We start from the raw sequence: 15,536 nt of genomic DNA on the forward strand, positions 1-15,536 counted from the left end.
TGGCCAAAGGTTTTGCTCAGCAGAGGGGAGCTGTGGAGTGAGCTGCGGACCTCATCCGAGAGCTGGGGAGAAGGGGCAGTTGTGGTAGCAAACATGGGCTGTGTCTTCCGCACACACATGCAGAGGAGCCGCTGAAGAAACTACCACATCGGTCGGTATTCCCGCAGAGGCAGAGCTGCGGTACCCGCGCTCCTCTGCAGTTTGCAGATAAGGACTAGGCAGCGTGTTAGAGGAAGAGGTAGCTGCGGACCTCATCCGAGAGCTGGGGAGAAGGGGCAGTTGTGGTAGCAAACATGGGCTGTGTCTTCCGCACACACATGCAGAGGAGCCGCTGAAGAAACTACCACATCGGTCGGTATTCCCGCAGAGGCAGAGCTGCGGTACCCGCGCTCCTCTGCAGTTTGCAGATAAGGACTAGGCAGCGTGTTAGAGGAAGAGGTCTCTACAGTTCAAGTAATTGGAAAGAAGGTGAAGGAAAGGCTTGGTCTCAGCTGCTAGTGGGAAACGTGCGTCGTGTTGCAGTACCTAGGTGTTGGGACATGTACAGACTGCTCATCGGTATACATTTGCCAAAAGCTGCCTGTTTATGGGCTGGACTTACTGTGTCTTAAAATGTTCTATGTGATGCTGAAAAGTAATTTAACAAGGAATGCTCTATGAATACTGGGGTAAATGCACCACTTAAAATCAAGTTAAATAAATTATTTTGTTTGGTTAGTGAAAATGTACTTGAAATATTTAGGCAGTCAGCTGAAAATCAGACCTGCTTATGCTTGGGGGAAGGTATCTCACCTGGAATTTTTACAGGTGTGTTTCTGCTTGCAAATGGCTGTGACTTGTAAAACAGAAGGATTTTTTGATGTTGCTTTTTAAGTTTATTAATTTTGAAATTAGTAAGAAGCTGCTCAAAGCAAACTGGATTCTGAATATCCAGTTTTTCCTGACCTGAGCACATACTCGTTTTGAATATATAGCAGGCAAGTCAGATGGGTACCAGGGCTGCCTTATGTGGAAGATGCTATTTGTTTAGTTTTTCTCAGTGCTGCCAAGCTCTATTCTGCAGTCCCTAGTGCTTATTAGGTTTATTTGCTTCTTAATCCTCCTGTGGCAACAGGTTGTAATTGTTGGTATGCTTAGGGCAGATTTTGTAACAGAAAACTGTACCTTTTTAACCTACCGGTATCTAACTTGGCTTGCTGTATGGGGTCTCTGGAATGGGAAGGTGGTGGTCTGAGTTTGGTTTTTTATGCATACTTAGGAGTTTCAGTCTGCCTGTAAATGTGTTCTTGTGGCTGTTCTAATTTCTCTTCTGGTGATTGCTGGCACTGGTGCAAGGGGATTATGGACTTGGATTTTCAAATGTGTAATTGAAAAAATGTAACAAATGTACTCAGAACCTTTGTGTGGGCTTCCTATGGACAACTGCGTCTACCACCATCCCAGCCCATCCTGGTTCACTGCCAGCAGGCTCCCCCATTGAGCTGTAGCAGTCTAGCCTCTGGTTGATTGAATTTCAGTTCACGGGGTTAATCATCGTTGCATCGCTGCACTGCAGTGTTGTATTTGCATGGGTTGCAGTGTTTAAACAGAAGGAGGCCAGTCCCATTGGAACAAAGACCTGGACATCATGCTGCCTCTGAGTTCTGTTATTCAGAGCTGATGTATCATGGAAGCTGCTGAACTAAAGCATCTATCTCTCATTTCCTCTTCCCTTGTTAAACTTAAAGCAGAGGTTGGTTTTGGAAAGTATTTTTAATAACAGGATAAGATATATCTGAGATGATAATGCTGCTGCAGATTTGGGTGATGGTGTTCTCCACAGGTAGTGTTTAAAACCCCAGGAGTTATGCTTAGTGACTTGTATGTATAGAATATTAGTGTCAACCACAGAATAAAATGCAAAGCTTGAGTCTTAAAAATGGACATTTGCAAACCACACACATAGAATAATGAAAATCTTTAATTCATTTTAACTTGTTAAGTACTTCACAGGGTGTGTAGTAATGAAATTGGTAGCTTATTTGATAATTGCTGTAAGCATTTCAAAGTTTCACACAGCTTCTTTTCATTCACTGTTTACTTGAACTTGGGGAGAGTTGTACTGGCAGTTCCTGTAACTCATTGACTGCAGTGATGCCACACTGTGTCTGAGGAAATGAGATGGCCACATGCTGCAATGAAGATTAGCATAAACTGCTATTCAGTTCTCTTTATTTGTGTCACTCCTGTGTATGTCATTCTTGCAGTTCTCAGAATTACAGATTTCATGGATAGATTTTTCCTCTTTAATGCTGTTTGTCTAGCATATTTAACTACAAATATGCTCCCAGCTAAGTTTCTTTTAGATATTAAGAAAAGGAGAACTGCTTGGAGCTTTTTACATCTGAGTTATTTTTAGGTAGGTTGAATACATATTAGATGCTAAGAGGCATATTAAGTTACAAGTTTAATAGTGTTTCTGCAAGTTCCTGATTATTATTATTAATGTAACCCTGAAAATATTAGTGTTTTATGTAGTATAGAGAAGAACTGGTGTCAGTCTGGAGGAATTGTCCAGTAAGATTGTATATACCATGTTTACTATGATATATTTGCCAGCAAAGAGAGAGGAAGAACATGTGGTCATAATTCTGCAGATCCTTTGATTTGCAGGAAACTCACCTGAATTTTATAAAAGCTTGACTGAAAACTATGTTGAGTTGGAGACTTACATTTCTCCACTTAGCAGAATATTGGGTTTTTTTGCAGCACACGGAGTGTCCTTGCAATTTCAGTAGTGTCCTTGTCTTAAAACTGCCCACTTTGTCTTGGTTAATACATGACTACTTATTTATGGCGAGTGTAGTGATTGTTTTCCTATATTGGGAGAACATTTTAACAGTGTTTTATTTGCCTGTTTGTGCAATAAGATAGACTTTAAATTGTCTTAAATTTTACCAAAAAAAGTTGTGTGTACTTTTGTACTAGTTTGAAAACAAACCAGTGGGAGGTACCAAGTCAGAATAACAATTTAATGGGGAAATTAAAGAAAAGGAAAAAAAATAAATAAGAGAACACTGGTTCAGACTGACAGAGTCAAGATACATCCTGACTCCCTGTTGTAGCAGTCTGGTAGAATGGTGGCTGCAGTCCTCTGAAGCGGTGATACTGTAGAAAAGGGTCTGCTCTTCCTCAGGAGTTCCAGTGGTGGCTGTGTAGCTCCTGTCCTCTGGAAATCCAGTGAGAAGGTTGTCTCTGGTGTTCAGCATCTCAGATTATATCCACGATGGGATGCTTGGTTCCTCCCTCTGGGTGGAGCATCTCACAATGGGGTAATGAGTCATGAGGCCAAGTGTTGATTAGGCTCATTAACAGAAGATGGTCCGGAGGGAGTTATCTCTGAGTCATGCGGCAGGACAATGATGGGCCATTAACAGAAAGATGGTCTGGGGGGAGGAGGCAAGGGAACACTGCCCCACCTGGTTTCAACAGCTCATGAGGATGGTAATAGAATACACTGCAACCCAGGACAACTTTATACTAGACTAGAGAGAGGGCAGAAGTAGATAACAGAGCACACTACAGAGAGCTTTGCCTTAAGACACCAGTTAGAGAAGTCATCTTCTTCTCAATTTCATCTTTCACAACCACACCTAACATTTCCCTGAAATGGATGCTTTTGTATCAGTTTCCTTAACTTTTGGAATCAAGGCTCAGTTAGCATGTGTGAGCTTTTTCTCCTGACTCACTGAAATGTTGCAACTGTACTCCAGAAATCTCTAGAAAACTAAACCTGACTTAGAAAATTGTTCAAATCCCTTTTTAAGGAGAACAAATTGAACTGTTGCCTTTGAGCCCCTAAAATCAAGAGCCAAACAAGCTTAAGGTGATAAAAAGTGGTTACTGTTTAATCAACATCCCTCCAGGTGCACAGCACACCAACATGCATGCTGAAAATGTGTCAAAAATGCACACGTGATAAAGGGCTTTTACACTTTTTTGAACTTTTATAAGTTCAGCAAATTAGCATAGTTGACAAGAATCCCCAGTTAGAAGAACAGTTAATGAAGTCATTTCCCCTCTTGGTTTGATCCCCTCTGAAGCCCCCCCTTCCTTGCTACTAGCTCTACCTTTTTTTTGTCTAAAACATGAGAAAATGTCTTGGGAAGGTGGCTCGGTCTTGCTTCCCAGAAGAAGCAAGATTAGAACAGGCCTTCGGGAATTTGTCTAATAGGAAAAGTACTGGATTTAGCTAGGAAACTATGTAACTATACAATAAAAGTCCACAGAGTTATGAACATATATGAAGAATATATATAAAAGCAAAAAGTATTTTGGCATCAGAGCAGTAGTGTATCAAACTTGCACAATTTTCACTGTTGTGTCATAAAGGCAAAATAATTTTTTTTTCACCTAGTTGTGGTCTTGTCATGTTTTATGCTGTAGAGTTTCTGGAGATTTGATAATAAAATGCAGCCTAAGCAGTTTTCACTCTCTGACCATTTCTGTGTCCAGCCTCAGAGCAAGATGTGCATGTGATAAAATTTCACTTAAAAGTATGTTTTAGGCTGAAGAAAACTAGTCTTAGTAAAAAATTAAAGGAGGAAAATTAATATTTTGGATCTGAACTTTGTTTTTCTTTCATTAATCTTTAACAGAACATTCTTTTCCAGATAGGGAAATAATCACGGTATTATATGTTCTAAATTACTGTGTGCTTGTGTTAAGCATATTTCAGAGTGGTTGCTAACATCACCTTTTTGAATAAGGGTTGGATAATTGTGCTAATCACAGCATTATTACTGTTCCTTCTTCTTGGTTTTCACAAGCCATGAGGAGGAAAGACAGGTTTGAGTGTTCCCTCTTAACTCATTTGAACAGTGGAGAAACAAAACTGTCTCTAGGTCTTTGATCTGATCCGGTATTCCTTTATTCCATATTTTTGTTGATCTGTCTTTTGAGTGCAGCACAGACTACTAAACAAGCTTACAATGTGATTTTGACTTCTTGCAAAGTACTGGTTTTCAGAAAGGTAGCTAGTGTTTTACCAGAGACTGTAAAGCATGGGAGAGATTTAAGTCTCACTATAGGTTTTAAGTCTTCTGTCTTCAGCATCTCTTTGACCTGGAAGTACCTTGGAAGTCAAGGTATTGGTGTAGCATTGGACTGACTGAAGCCATGAGGTGTTTGTGTTATTTTGCTGTCGTTCCTTGCCAGTGAATGGTCTGAACACCAAGGTGGAGGCGGAAAGCATTTCTCTTGAGCAGTGCTGCTGAAAAGGGCAGCAGAGGCCCAGCTGTGCTTGGGAAAGGCAGTTGGTGCTTGGTGCTCCCCAGCTGGAAGTGGTGTCTTGTCATGAGCAGTGAGTTCCCGCACGGCCCAGTCAGTGGCTCTCTGGGGGATCACCAAAGGCATCCCAAAGAGAAGCTGGTCCGGTGGCTGGGAAAGTCAGTGTGGTGCTCCCTGCCACACTCATCAAGTGTGTGCAGCTTCCAAAATCAGAGAAGGGCAGCAGCTTTTCTGTTGCCTTCTATTTGGTTGGTTTCGGTCTGTTTCCTCAGAGGCTGCTATTGCACGCCGAAGTGGAGGAGTCTTACCTGGGTTCTTGTAGATCAAGATGTGGTCGCTTGATTTGTTGGAAGCCCAGGGGTGTGTCTGTTGACATTTCTTAAGTAGTGGTAGATCAGGCTCCTGTGATTTTGTAGATTCAGAATGTTCTTAAATATGTATAACCATCCAAAGTTATCTTAATGACAGTCAGCTTTAGCAAGCTGTAAATAAAAATTGTTGACTTCTTCAATTCCTAAGGAGAGCTTTGAGATAGCTTGAATTAATAGAAGGTAATTGCTGACACCCATTGTCATCTGTCAAGAGGGTGATGTTTTGTTGGTTTGGGTTTTTTGGGGTTTTTTTGTTTTGTTTTGGTAACTTCAATGATACATTATTTTTTCCTCAATCTTGGAAGACAGTTAAGAGTATCTAGGATTGCAGGTTTTGCTAAAAGGTGTAGATTAAAGAATACAGAGTATGACTTGTAATAATTGTCATCGACTATAGAACCATCAGGTGGTAATTAAAAGCATTGTGTAATTGTTGTGACATGACATATTGTACTTAGTCAGAAGTGCAGTTCATACACTGCTTCTTTAGTTTTGTTTCCCTTGGAGCTGTACCGAAGTTCTGCTTTGTTTTTGAAAACTCACTGACCTGGAACTGTGCATAATTGTTTTTTCCACCTCTTTCAAGTACAGTGTATGTAGTATAACATATTCTTCGCAAACCTCAGCAGTTTTTTCTTTCCTGTCCTATGTGGCTCACTTCTGCAACTGTTGATATGTTCAATTTCCAGAGAAGATTGCAGGTTGTCTTGCACTTTGCTATTTGCTTGCACACACCTTAATGAGCTGTTTCTTTTTTTTTGCCAGAGATGGTGCGCTGAGTCATTTCCACAAGAGGCTGCTGTACCACTCGGAAGTAAAAATACATTTAAGAATTGAAGGTGTGCGAGTGTACCAGCATTCTCCTGGTTAGAAAGCTACCCCCCAAGTGAATGTTTGGAAGATTTCTAGACTTGGTCGGACAAATATCTCTACCTCCAGTTTTATGAATACTGCTCGCTATGGCAGTGGAACTCTGTTTGCTGCTGCTGCTGTTTTGTGGAAGTACTATTTCAGAGGTACAGCCTATATACAAACCACCTCCTGGAACTTTGGATTTTGGATTTGTACCAGCCAAGACGTATGATACAGGTGCATACCATGAACCTGGGGCAATAGGAATTTTGTTTAAAATAGTACATGCATTCCTGTACTTAGTGCAGCCAAATTCTTTTCCTCAAGGTAAGCAGATAAACTACTTTTGTTTAAAATACAGATTTGCTATTGATGTGTTCACCCTATTGTAGATACCAAGGCCATAATTAGGAAGTAAATTATATGAAGGACTTTGTAAGTAGCATGTGTTACGGCTAGGAAATGTGTACAGTTCTGTGTAAAATAATATTTTTCTGCTAAGCATAATGGGGAGGAGGTTGTTAATGAAAATGAAATGTTAGTGAAATTTCACGGAACTTTGCTTACATATCTCAAAGCTGTCACTGATGCATTTGAGGCTTGTCTTCTTAACTGAAACAGCATGAGATAGAAGTAGGGGATAAGCTGCTTTGTATTTAACGTTAAATCCATAAGGGACAGCTCTCTGAGTTTTGCATATTGTGATAAACAGGTTGTTACAATATTATAAGATTTAGCACAGGAAATTTGAAATAAATTTCATTTGTTTCCACATATGTGCATCCATGGTCAAGTTTTATGTAAGGGCAGTTCCATTACCTAGCCTTGTGTAGCTTCTTGTTCCTCTAAAAGCTGTCAGGTTAAGACTTGAAACTGCACTTGTTTTAATGAGACTTTTTTTTTTCCATTCATTTCCTACTAAGCTGTTCCTTCTAAAGGAAAACTTAAGATGTTGGAGAAGTATGTGCAACCTTATTGAGGTTTCATTGATTAAAAGGTGCTTTTGGAAATAGTGTTTTTGTGGATGTGGTAGTTTTATCAACTTAACTTTTCAACATGCTTTTTGTTTCATTTAGCTCTTAAAAGTGCTAATGTGTTGGTATAATACTGGCATTTAAGTTATATCAAGGTGAACCTTTAATTAAATCTAAGAAGGACTTTGGTTTTTCACTGATTCCTTTTGGAATATAACAACATATAAACACCTGTATAAAAGGTGTTTATATTGTTTTGTAATACAGCTTTCAATTTATTCGCTTAAACTTTTAGGAATACAAAGCCTTAAATTCTTTAGTCTGGTTGGTCACATGCAAGTATATCTGTGAACTGCTGTTTGCTTGGATTTTTGACATTTCTTTGTGCATCTCTGACATAACTGTAGAAGAATGAGCTCAACTGAACTTGAATGAATGAATTCTATTTAGACAAGTGCTCAGAGTCCCAGGGGTTAACCAGCAGAATATCCTGGCCTGTTTTCCTGCAGGATCTGTCTTCTGAGCAAGTCTTACACAAGATGTAATGAGGGCAGCTGCATGAAGGTGACAGTAATCTCACCTTTGGGAAGCACTGTTTCCGGATACCTCTGCTTCTTTTGCCTCTTTGCTTCTGTTAAACATGTGGGTGAACTATTTGCATCTCTGTGAGACCTGATGGTGAGGATTGCCATCTGCATGCAGCTCCTAAAAGCAGGCCTCCACTCTGCCTGAAGCCCTGCTTGAATATTTTGTTCTCTTATGATTGTGGAAACTTGATTTCACTGAGACGGTTACTGTGTTTGTATATTACCAAGAATTTGGTCTGTAATCTTGTATGTCAGAATTAATGTCCTGTGTCCTAAGCATGTGAATAATTAGTGAGTATAGACTTTATGATCAAGGTTATTGTCCTGTGGGACTGCTCTTAATAAGTTCTACGTCAAGTAGGTATTGTGAACTCCAGCATTAAAGAAGACATCCAAAAGTAAATTAGCTTGTAAATGTTCTTAGCTTGTAAGCTTTGAACATCTCATACTTCTTCTTACTTCCTTGAAGATACTTTTTGCCAAATCGGTTCTTTTCAGAGCTTTGGCTTTGTTATTTGCATTAGGTGAAGTCGTGTTCCCATGGCCCCTCATACTTCACTGCGAAATACAGATTTGATGGATCATGTCGGTTTGAGTCATACTGTTTAATTGGCTAATCCCCATAATCTCTTTTGCCATATGCTGTTCTATTTTCACATTCAGCGTATTAATGGTGTATTTACATATTTAAAATGGTTGTTTTGTTTGGTTTGGTTTTTTAAATTCCGGCTTGAAATAGAGTTAATTCTGATTCAGAGATGAAAATAAGCGTAATGACAAATGGGCACAGAAAGCAAGCCTTTTGATGTTTCTATTTCAAACTTCATCATTCTAATGGGACTGGTGCTCCAGAAGAGTTAGCTCCAGGTTGATGCCCCAGTGTATTGCATATAACCACAACATAGAAAAGTATCATTTGTGTGCAAGCCTTGGCAGCAATCACTTAGACCTTTGATCTTAGTAGTCCTGTATTTTTTCTAATACTTGGAAGTACTCAATGTTCAGTTTTCTAATCTATTAGTACTCTTAGCTGGGAGGAAAAGAAGTCATAGGATTGTCTAATTGCATATAGATATTCCTGCCTTTGCAAGTCATCTTGCAATAGTGCTCTGATGGTGCTGAATATGTTACAAGATAACATTCATACTCCTTCAGTCTAAAGTATGCCTTTTAGGAAGAAAGCCAGTGTGAGCTTTATACTGCTACAATAAAACAAAATAGGAAGTACATGAGAGTCTTTGGGAAACGTTATTCTTAATTTCATGCTGCTAAGTCTCAACAGTTGAAAGGGATCACTTCATTTAATGAAAAAAATCAGTCAAGAAACATTTTGTAAGATGGTTTGCTTTTAGTTACATCTAGATAAGTAATTATTTATTCTCTTCTAAATTTGTTCATGCCATCAAGTTTGTGGAAGTACAACTTTAAGTTTAGATTTAATATGTAAGTTATTAATTGGATTAAATACAGTTCTTACGTAAAGTACTGTAACAGAACCAGGGCAAGGAACTGTAACACCTTAAGTTTTTTTAAATTGCTGAATCTTTTAAGACCAGCACTGTGCTCCTTGGATATGACAAGAACCTAGCTCAGAAGAAATGAATTAGGGTATCTGATTGCAGTGCTTCAGTGAGTCTAAATAGATTCTGCTTTCAATGCCACCAGTCAAATATGTACTGCTGGAAATGGGAGTGAGTTTACTTAAGTGTAAACTTATTCAGGGAAGCAGCCTCCACTTCGAGTTAATGATAACACTGGAGAGGAAAAGACTGGTCACTGGTCTGCTACCTGAGGCTCAGCAGGTCACTTCAATCTCAGTGTGCCTTTGTTCCTCCATGGTAATGATTGCGCTGCTACTCCTTTTGTTGAGGACTGTTTAAGACAGAGGCATCGTTTTCTTTCTTGTTAATAATACCACGTAAAGAGATGATAATAGGAAAATTATAGTTGCTTCTATTACTTATCTAAGAAAGAGGACATCTAACAAAATAAATAATCAGTTTTTCTTATGTAGAAATTGTCATAAGCTGCAGCATTGATTTATTTATAAAGTTGTCACTTCATGGTTGTGAGGTGGTGCTTGTCATCTTTTGTGTTGGAAACCTTCAGATGTGAACTTGGTATGGACAGGACATGGTCAGTATGATGCTGTGGCTGCTATGAATTATCATAGTTTTGTCTTTGTTCCCATGGAAACAGTTGTTAGTTGCAGTAAGAGGATGTTAATCTGAGATTCCAGTTGCCAGCAGGATGTGCCCAACAAGTCTTCGGCTTCACAGCTAGTGTCTTGTAACAGAAATATGAGGAGTTCACAAAGGAAAGAAGCTGGGAATAATAAAGCTCCTGCTCCTATTTTTAGGTGAAATGAGACAAAAACTTACAAGCCTGTTTACCTTACCCTACGGTACCTGAACATACTGCAGGACAACTTAACTAGTAAAGTTACAACTGCTTTTCTCCAGCTTCTGACTTACATTGTAGGTAAGCGTTTCTGCTGAAGTGGGAGTACAACTTTTACATAAAAATCAACTGTTGAATGCAGGTACTTTCTGGGCAAAAGATAGTATGAAGAGTTAAATGTACTGTTTGCTATGGGGAACACAAATGAGCTGATTTTTAGATCTGGACTACATCTTTCAAATCTTTCTGACTGTGGAATCTTGCTTGCTGAACAGTTTAATCAGACTGAAGGTCAGAACTTGAATATTTTAATATCACATCCTGTGTCTGACCCGTTTTGGTCTTTCTTTCTCCTCATCTAGTCAGCCTTTAAAGCAGCTGCAGATTGTGAAGTTCAGCAAGTTAGTCTTGTGTTATCTCAGTAATAAAGCACGTGAGTGTATTCAGCAATTAAATTATTCCCAGATATTTCAAAGAAGAAACTTGTAACTTGATCTGAAAATAAACTGTATCTGTAGTTAGTATAGCTGTAATAGAAAATGCACAGCAAAACCCTGTTGTTTTGGGTAGGTTTGATGAGCTCCTAGGATACTGACTTTTGAAATTTACTGGCTGTGTTGAGTGTGAGGTTCTAAAGCAAGTAATCAAAACACTTTATCACCCCCTCACTTAAACTCAGTAAGGCAGAATTACTTTTTGTGTGTGTGTGTGAAGCTAGATTCTCTGCCTGTTAGTCTTCCACAGCTCCCCTACAAAAACAAATGCATGTGTCTGGATCTTGGAAATAAGCTCAGTTATATATAGTTAGTAGTGCCCTTTTATTTTTAAACTTAAGATTTTCCCAGGAAGGTTAGGCATGTCTGCATGAGGTTAAAGGACGGTGCTGCGGCTCTGACTCTGCAGGTGCTGCAGTCCAGCACCATAAAATTTTGCATAGGTACCTGTAGCCATTATGATGTTTCATAAAAACATAAATTAGGATATTCTTTTTTCCAGTTGTGTGAAGTTTCAGTTTTTGTTTGGATGTGTTATACTGCTTTTTTGAGCTAGTGTTTGATAGCTACCCCCCATGCATGTGGGTTAGTTTTCTTGAAGCTTACATCCTGGAGCTGGGTTGGGAGCCCAGGTAGAACTGTGCAGGAACTGAGAAGAGGGAAAGAGCAGTATCAACCCATTAGTAAGTTAGCTGTTAGATTGGCTAATTTCTGTTGTCAAGCGACAGTCAGTGCCTTCACCACATCCCTCTGGTGTTTTTCCACAGCTGTGAGTAGAGCTGTAGTGTGAATTTAGAATAGTGGCTGAAGTGTGTATATCAAAAATGCAGGTGTGACAGGTACACTGCAAAATGCAGTGACAGGTGTTATACACAGTGGTGGTGGGGAACTGGGATAGCAGTGCTCCTTTGCTTGGTAATGTGGTGTATACACTGAAAGAAATTTCTTGTGTGTAATGTTGGAAATACAGGGGAAGATGGAGCAGCAGGAAGATATGAGATAATTTAGCCTCTTCTTTTCTCTGCCCACTCATATACATTTAAGGAAATAGTGTTTAAAAAAATCACTGCTCATTTCATGTTGGGAACTTAAGAGCTGCTCTGCTTGGTGACATGCCCATGTAAATGAGGAACAGCCTGAGAACATTTCTGAAGCAGATTTAAGTCTGGCTTTTTAATTTTCTTAGGCACCAGAAAAGTAATTCTTTTTCCCCTGATTTATTCAAAATGGCAGGCTAACAGATTGCTTGTCAAAAGGACTTTCTGCTGGCAGGGAGGAGATAGGTTTTAGGGAGGGGAGGCTTACATAGATTATCTACTAGAGGCTATCACAGAAAACTACAGTTGCAAATGTTAAGGCTTCTCTGATGTCTTCCTGCCCACTTCTTTTGGATTACATCAACAAAGAATCTCTTTTGCAGACAGGTATTATGTGGAAAATACAGAAGTAATTTTTAAATCAGTGTTGCTTAGCTGATCATCTGCAATTCTTGGTCTTTATGCTCATCTGGAATCCTTTCTCTAGAGTATCCTCAGTGCTTGCCCTGATCTGGTATAATACTGCCTGCCAGCTGTGCCTAGGTGAAAAAACATACTTTGACAGCAATTGGAAAACATCAGTTCAACTTTACAATTTTAACACTGTTAGGACAGAAGGGAGAAACTGACAAAAACAAACCTCAGGTAGAATTTGAGGGCATTGGATTACTTTCCATGGAAAGGGCACTTCAAAGTGGCATTAGCACAGATGGCTGTGGTAATTCCTGCAGGGTACTTCAGACAGCCATGCCTCTTGGAGTTTCATAATAATCATAAATTAAATAGGCTTACATTTGTGCGGTATTAAGACAGCTCATATCTGCCAACTCTAAACTGCCTTCTCCCCCTTCCAAATGAGATGACTACATGCTGTCTGTGGGAACATCTCTGGCAAGTGAGTTGAGCATATTTGGTATGGAGTACTGAGGAACTCAGGAAACCTGCTGATAGTTACAGCATGGACAGTCCTTAAAACTGTCCTGACCATGTTATGTTTGCCTGGGGATGTTAGAGGGAGACAAAAGGTATAACCAGAGAGCTGATGAGCGGCATTCCCTGCTTCAGGGCACAGGGGATAAGTTCTGGATGCAACTAAATCCAGAGGTGCTGGCTACGAGGAAGGGAAGGGTGTGAGTACCGTATGGTATTGTGAGTGAACATGGCCTTGTTTGTTTGTCATTCTAAGTAAAGAGTCTTCATTGGTGGGGTTTGCATATTTTTAAAGAAAAAAAGCAAAGTTACCGTGTTCTAGAAATGCATATATTTAGATAATTACCATTACTGTACTTTTAGTACCACTAAAAGCATGATAGCTTGTTTGAGACTTGCAGAGCATATCTGCACCATCTTCTATAGTGAGAGGTGGTGTGGAAGGTATCTTTTCAGCTTTATACCGGCTAGCGCTTGTATTTCAATGCCTTAGAAAGCCTCGAGCAGCCTTGAGAGGTAGCAAGGGCGATCTAGCACTTTAGTAGCTCTAGAATCGGTACCTGAATCAGCTGCAGAGCAAATACCATCAGCAGAAGCAAAGAGGGAGAAATATAGCTCCCTGCTCGCTCAATTCCCTGCAGTTAGAAGCTTTCAAATGAGACACACGACCAGAGATGTTTACAAGAAAGTAGCTGAGCTGAGAGAGGGCGTTTGCCTCCCCTCGACCATCTTTATTAGGAGAAGGGGAAAGGGGAGGACTGGGGGCGGATCCGGGGTGAGCGGCCAATCAGACACTGCTAAAGAGTCTGAGTTACATTTGGCTTTGCCCGCGCTTGGAACAAAGGGGTTCAGAGCACATGTCTTTGGGAGGGGGGAGGGGAAGATCAGAACAGGCAGCAACAAGGTGGGACAGAACAGCTTTTGGATCAGCCATATTGTCTGGTAATGTGCACCTTGGGTGAACCTCTTCGAAAATTACCAGCAACTGCAAACATCTTATGGGTTTTCAGGCAACTCTGCTGAGGCACCATCCTTTTCTCAGCTTAGCAGTGGTTACTACTTTGCTGTCCATCCTGCCTCTTCAATTAATTTTTACAGGCTATCCGCATAGTGCTGAACCTCATTCTCATTTCTAACTTGTAGCTCTGGAACTGATGGGGAGAGAGACGGGGGGAGATGTCACTGAACTTACTGGAATTATGTTTTCACAACCTTCTAAGGGACTTCTCAGGTCTTTCATCATCTTGGCTGTTATGGAGCATTTTGAGTTAATTATGTGAAATACTGTACAGAGACTGCCTGCTATTGGAAAAGCAGTCATTTGAGCCTCTCTTTTCTTTGTTACAGACCATCATAATAACATAGCACAGCCTAGCCCTCTTATGTTTGTCTGATAATTTGCTTAGGTGGTTGTTCACAGAAAAACAAACTCCTAAGTCTTGTTCAGTGATGGCTTTTTCTTGAATGATGTCAGCTGAAGTAAGGACAGCTTGATAGATCTTTGCAACAGATCTTTCCACAGTCCTTGTAGTCAATGCTTCATTACATTGAAAATGATGACAGTATTTTTTCCTCTCCTTTTTCTCACTATTGTTTTTGCCTCTCAAGATGGTCTGTGTAACTTTCAGATCTTAACCGAAGTGGTGTCTTTTCCAAGTGAATACGCAATATTCAAAAATTGCTGGAACAAAATAAATGTGTAAGTATTAATTTCAGTGGGTTTTGTAATCCTTTTAACAATATTAAATTTTTCCATACATGTATTAAAGCTTTTGAGTATACTTCTTCCTTTTTCCAAATTGAGTTACCTACATGTTAGAAGAGAAACCAGGTGCCACAAATGTCAGCCAGTGTACTGCACCCACCAGACTGCGTTAAGTGGCCTCCCAAACTTGGACTTTGGCTAAGAAGTTCCTGACAATATCCCTGGCAATGGGATCGTTCCGGTGGGTGCAGTATAGCACTGCAGCAAGCTCACTCCTTTCACCCGCGCAGCTGTAAGGCACGGATTCACACACACACATTCAAGCCGGATAGCTCACGCGTTATCAGAAGCAAAGAGTCAGGAGGGCTCTCCCGTATGGTATTTCACGGATGATGGTTTATTGCATCCTGCTGCCAAGGGAGACCACAGGCGAAAGAGACCGACCCGTTCAGGGTCCAGGGTTTTTGTACTGGAGCGGGCGAGCATCAGGAACCAATGATCTGAGGGCACGGGGGCGGTACAAAGGTGGGACTAGGGAGAGGGAGCCACTGGGGAAGCTCTGGAGGCGTGGAGGGTAACAAGCCATTCAAGCAGACCAAGTATATACATTTTAGTGTAAGCCTGCTGGTTATAAAAAAAAGCCCCACAAACCTACTTTGATACCATTTTTCAATAATCACACAGATTTCTTACCTAAAAACACTTGTGTGATTAAATTATGAGTTGTATTGCATCATAACGTAGTTAGGATCTTTCTTTTGACTGAAAATATACCAAATTATTTTATTTTGGTGAACTTTAAATTGTGATTACAGTTGTGAATGTGAATATTGTTACTACTATTAAGTATTGCTTTGGCTGTTTAACTCAGCTGAAAGATGCCTGGCTGTACCTGTACTGAATAAATCCAAGCATCAG

At 40.1% G+C, this 15,536-nt stretch overlaps 1 protein-coding gene across 17 annotated transcripts in view; it reads left to right on the forward strand.

Annotated features, from left to right (window-relative positions):
• Positions 1-264: 264 nt before the first annotated feature.
• PROM1 (prominin 1) overlaps positions 265-15,536 on the forward strand; it is a 65,081-nt gene continuing 49,809 nt past the window's right edge. For all 17 annotated transcript variants that reach the window (XR_001859785.1, XM_017727583.1, XM_017727595.1 and 14 more), the window contains exons 1-2: positions 265-351; positions 6,405-6,818. Coding sequence is in view for 16 of the 17 variants with exons in the window: in XM_017727583.1 (XP_017583072.1) it covers positions 6,599-6,818 (220 nt within the window). In the remaining variant the exon portion in view is untranslated. The remainder of the gene's footprint in view (positions 352-6,404; positions 6,819-15,536) is intronic.

This window comes from Corvus brachyrhynchos, unplaced genomic scaffold (assembly GCF_000691975.1).
Source record: "Corvus brachyrhynchos isolate BGI_N302 unplaced genomic scaffold, ASM69197v1 scaffold80, whole genome shotgun sequence".
Classification (NCBI taxonomy): domain Eukaryota; kingdom Metazoa; phylum Chordata; class Aves; order Passeriformes; family Corvidae; genus Corvus; species Corvus brachyrhynchos.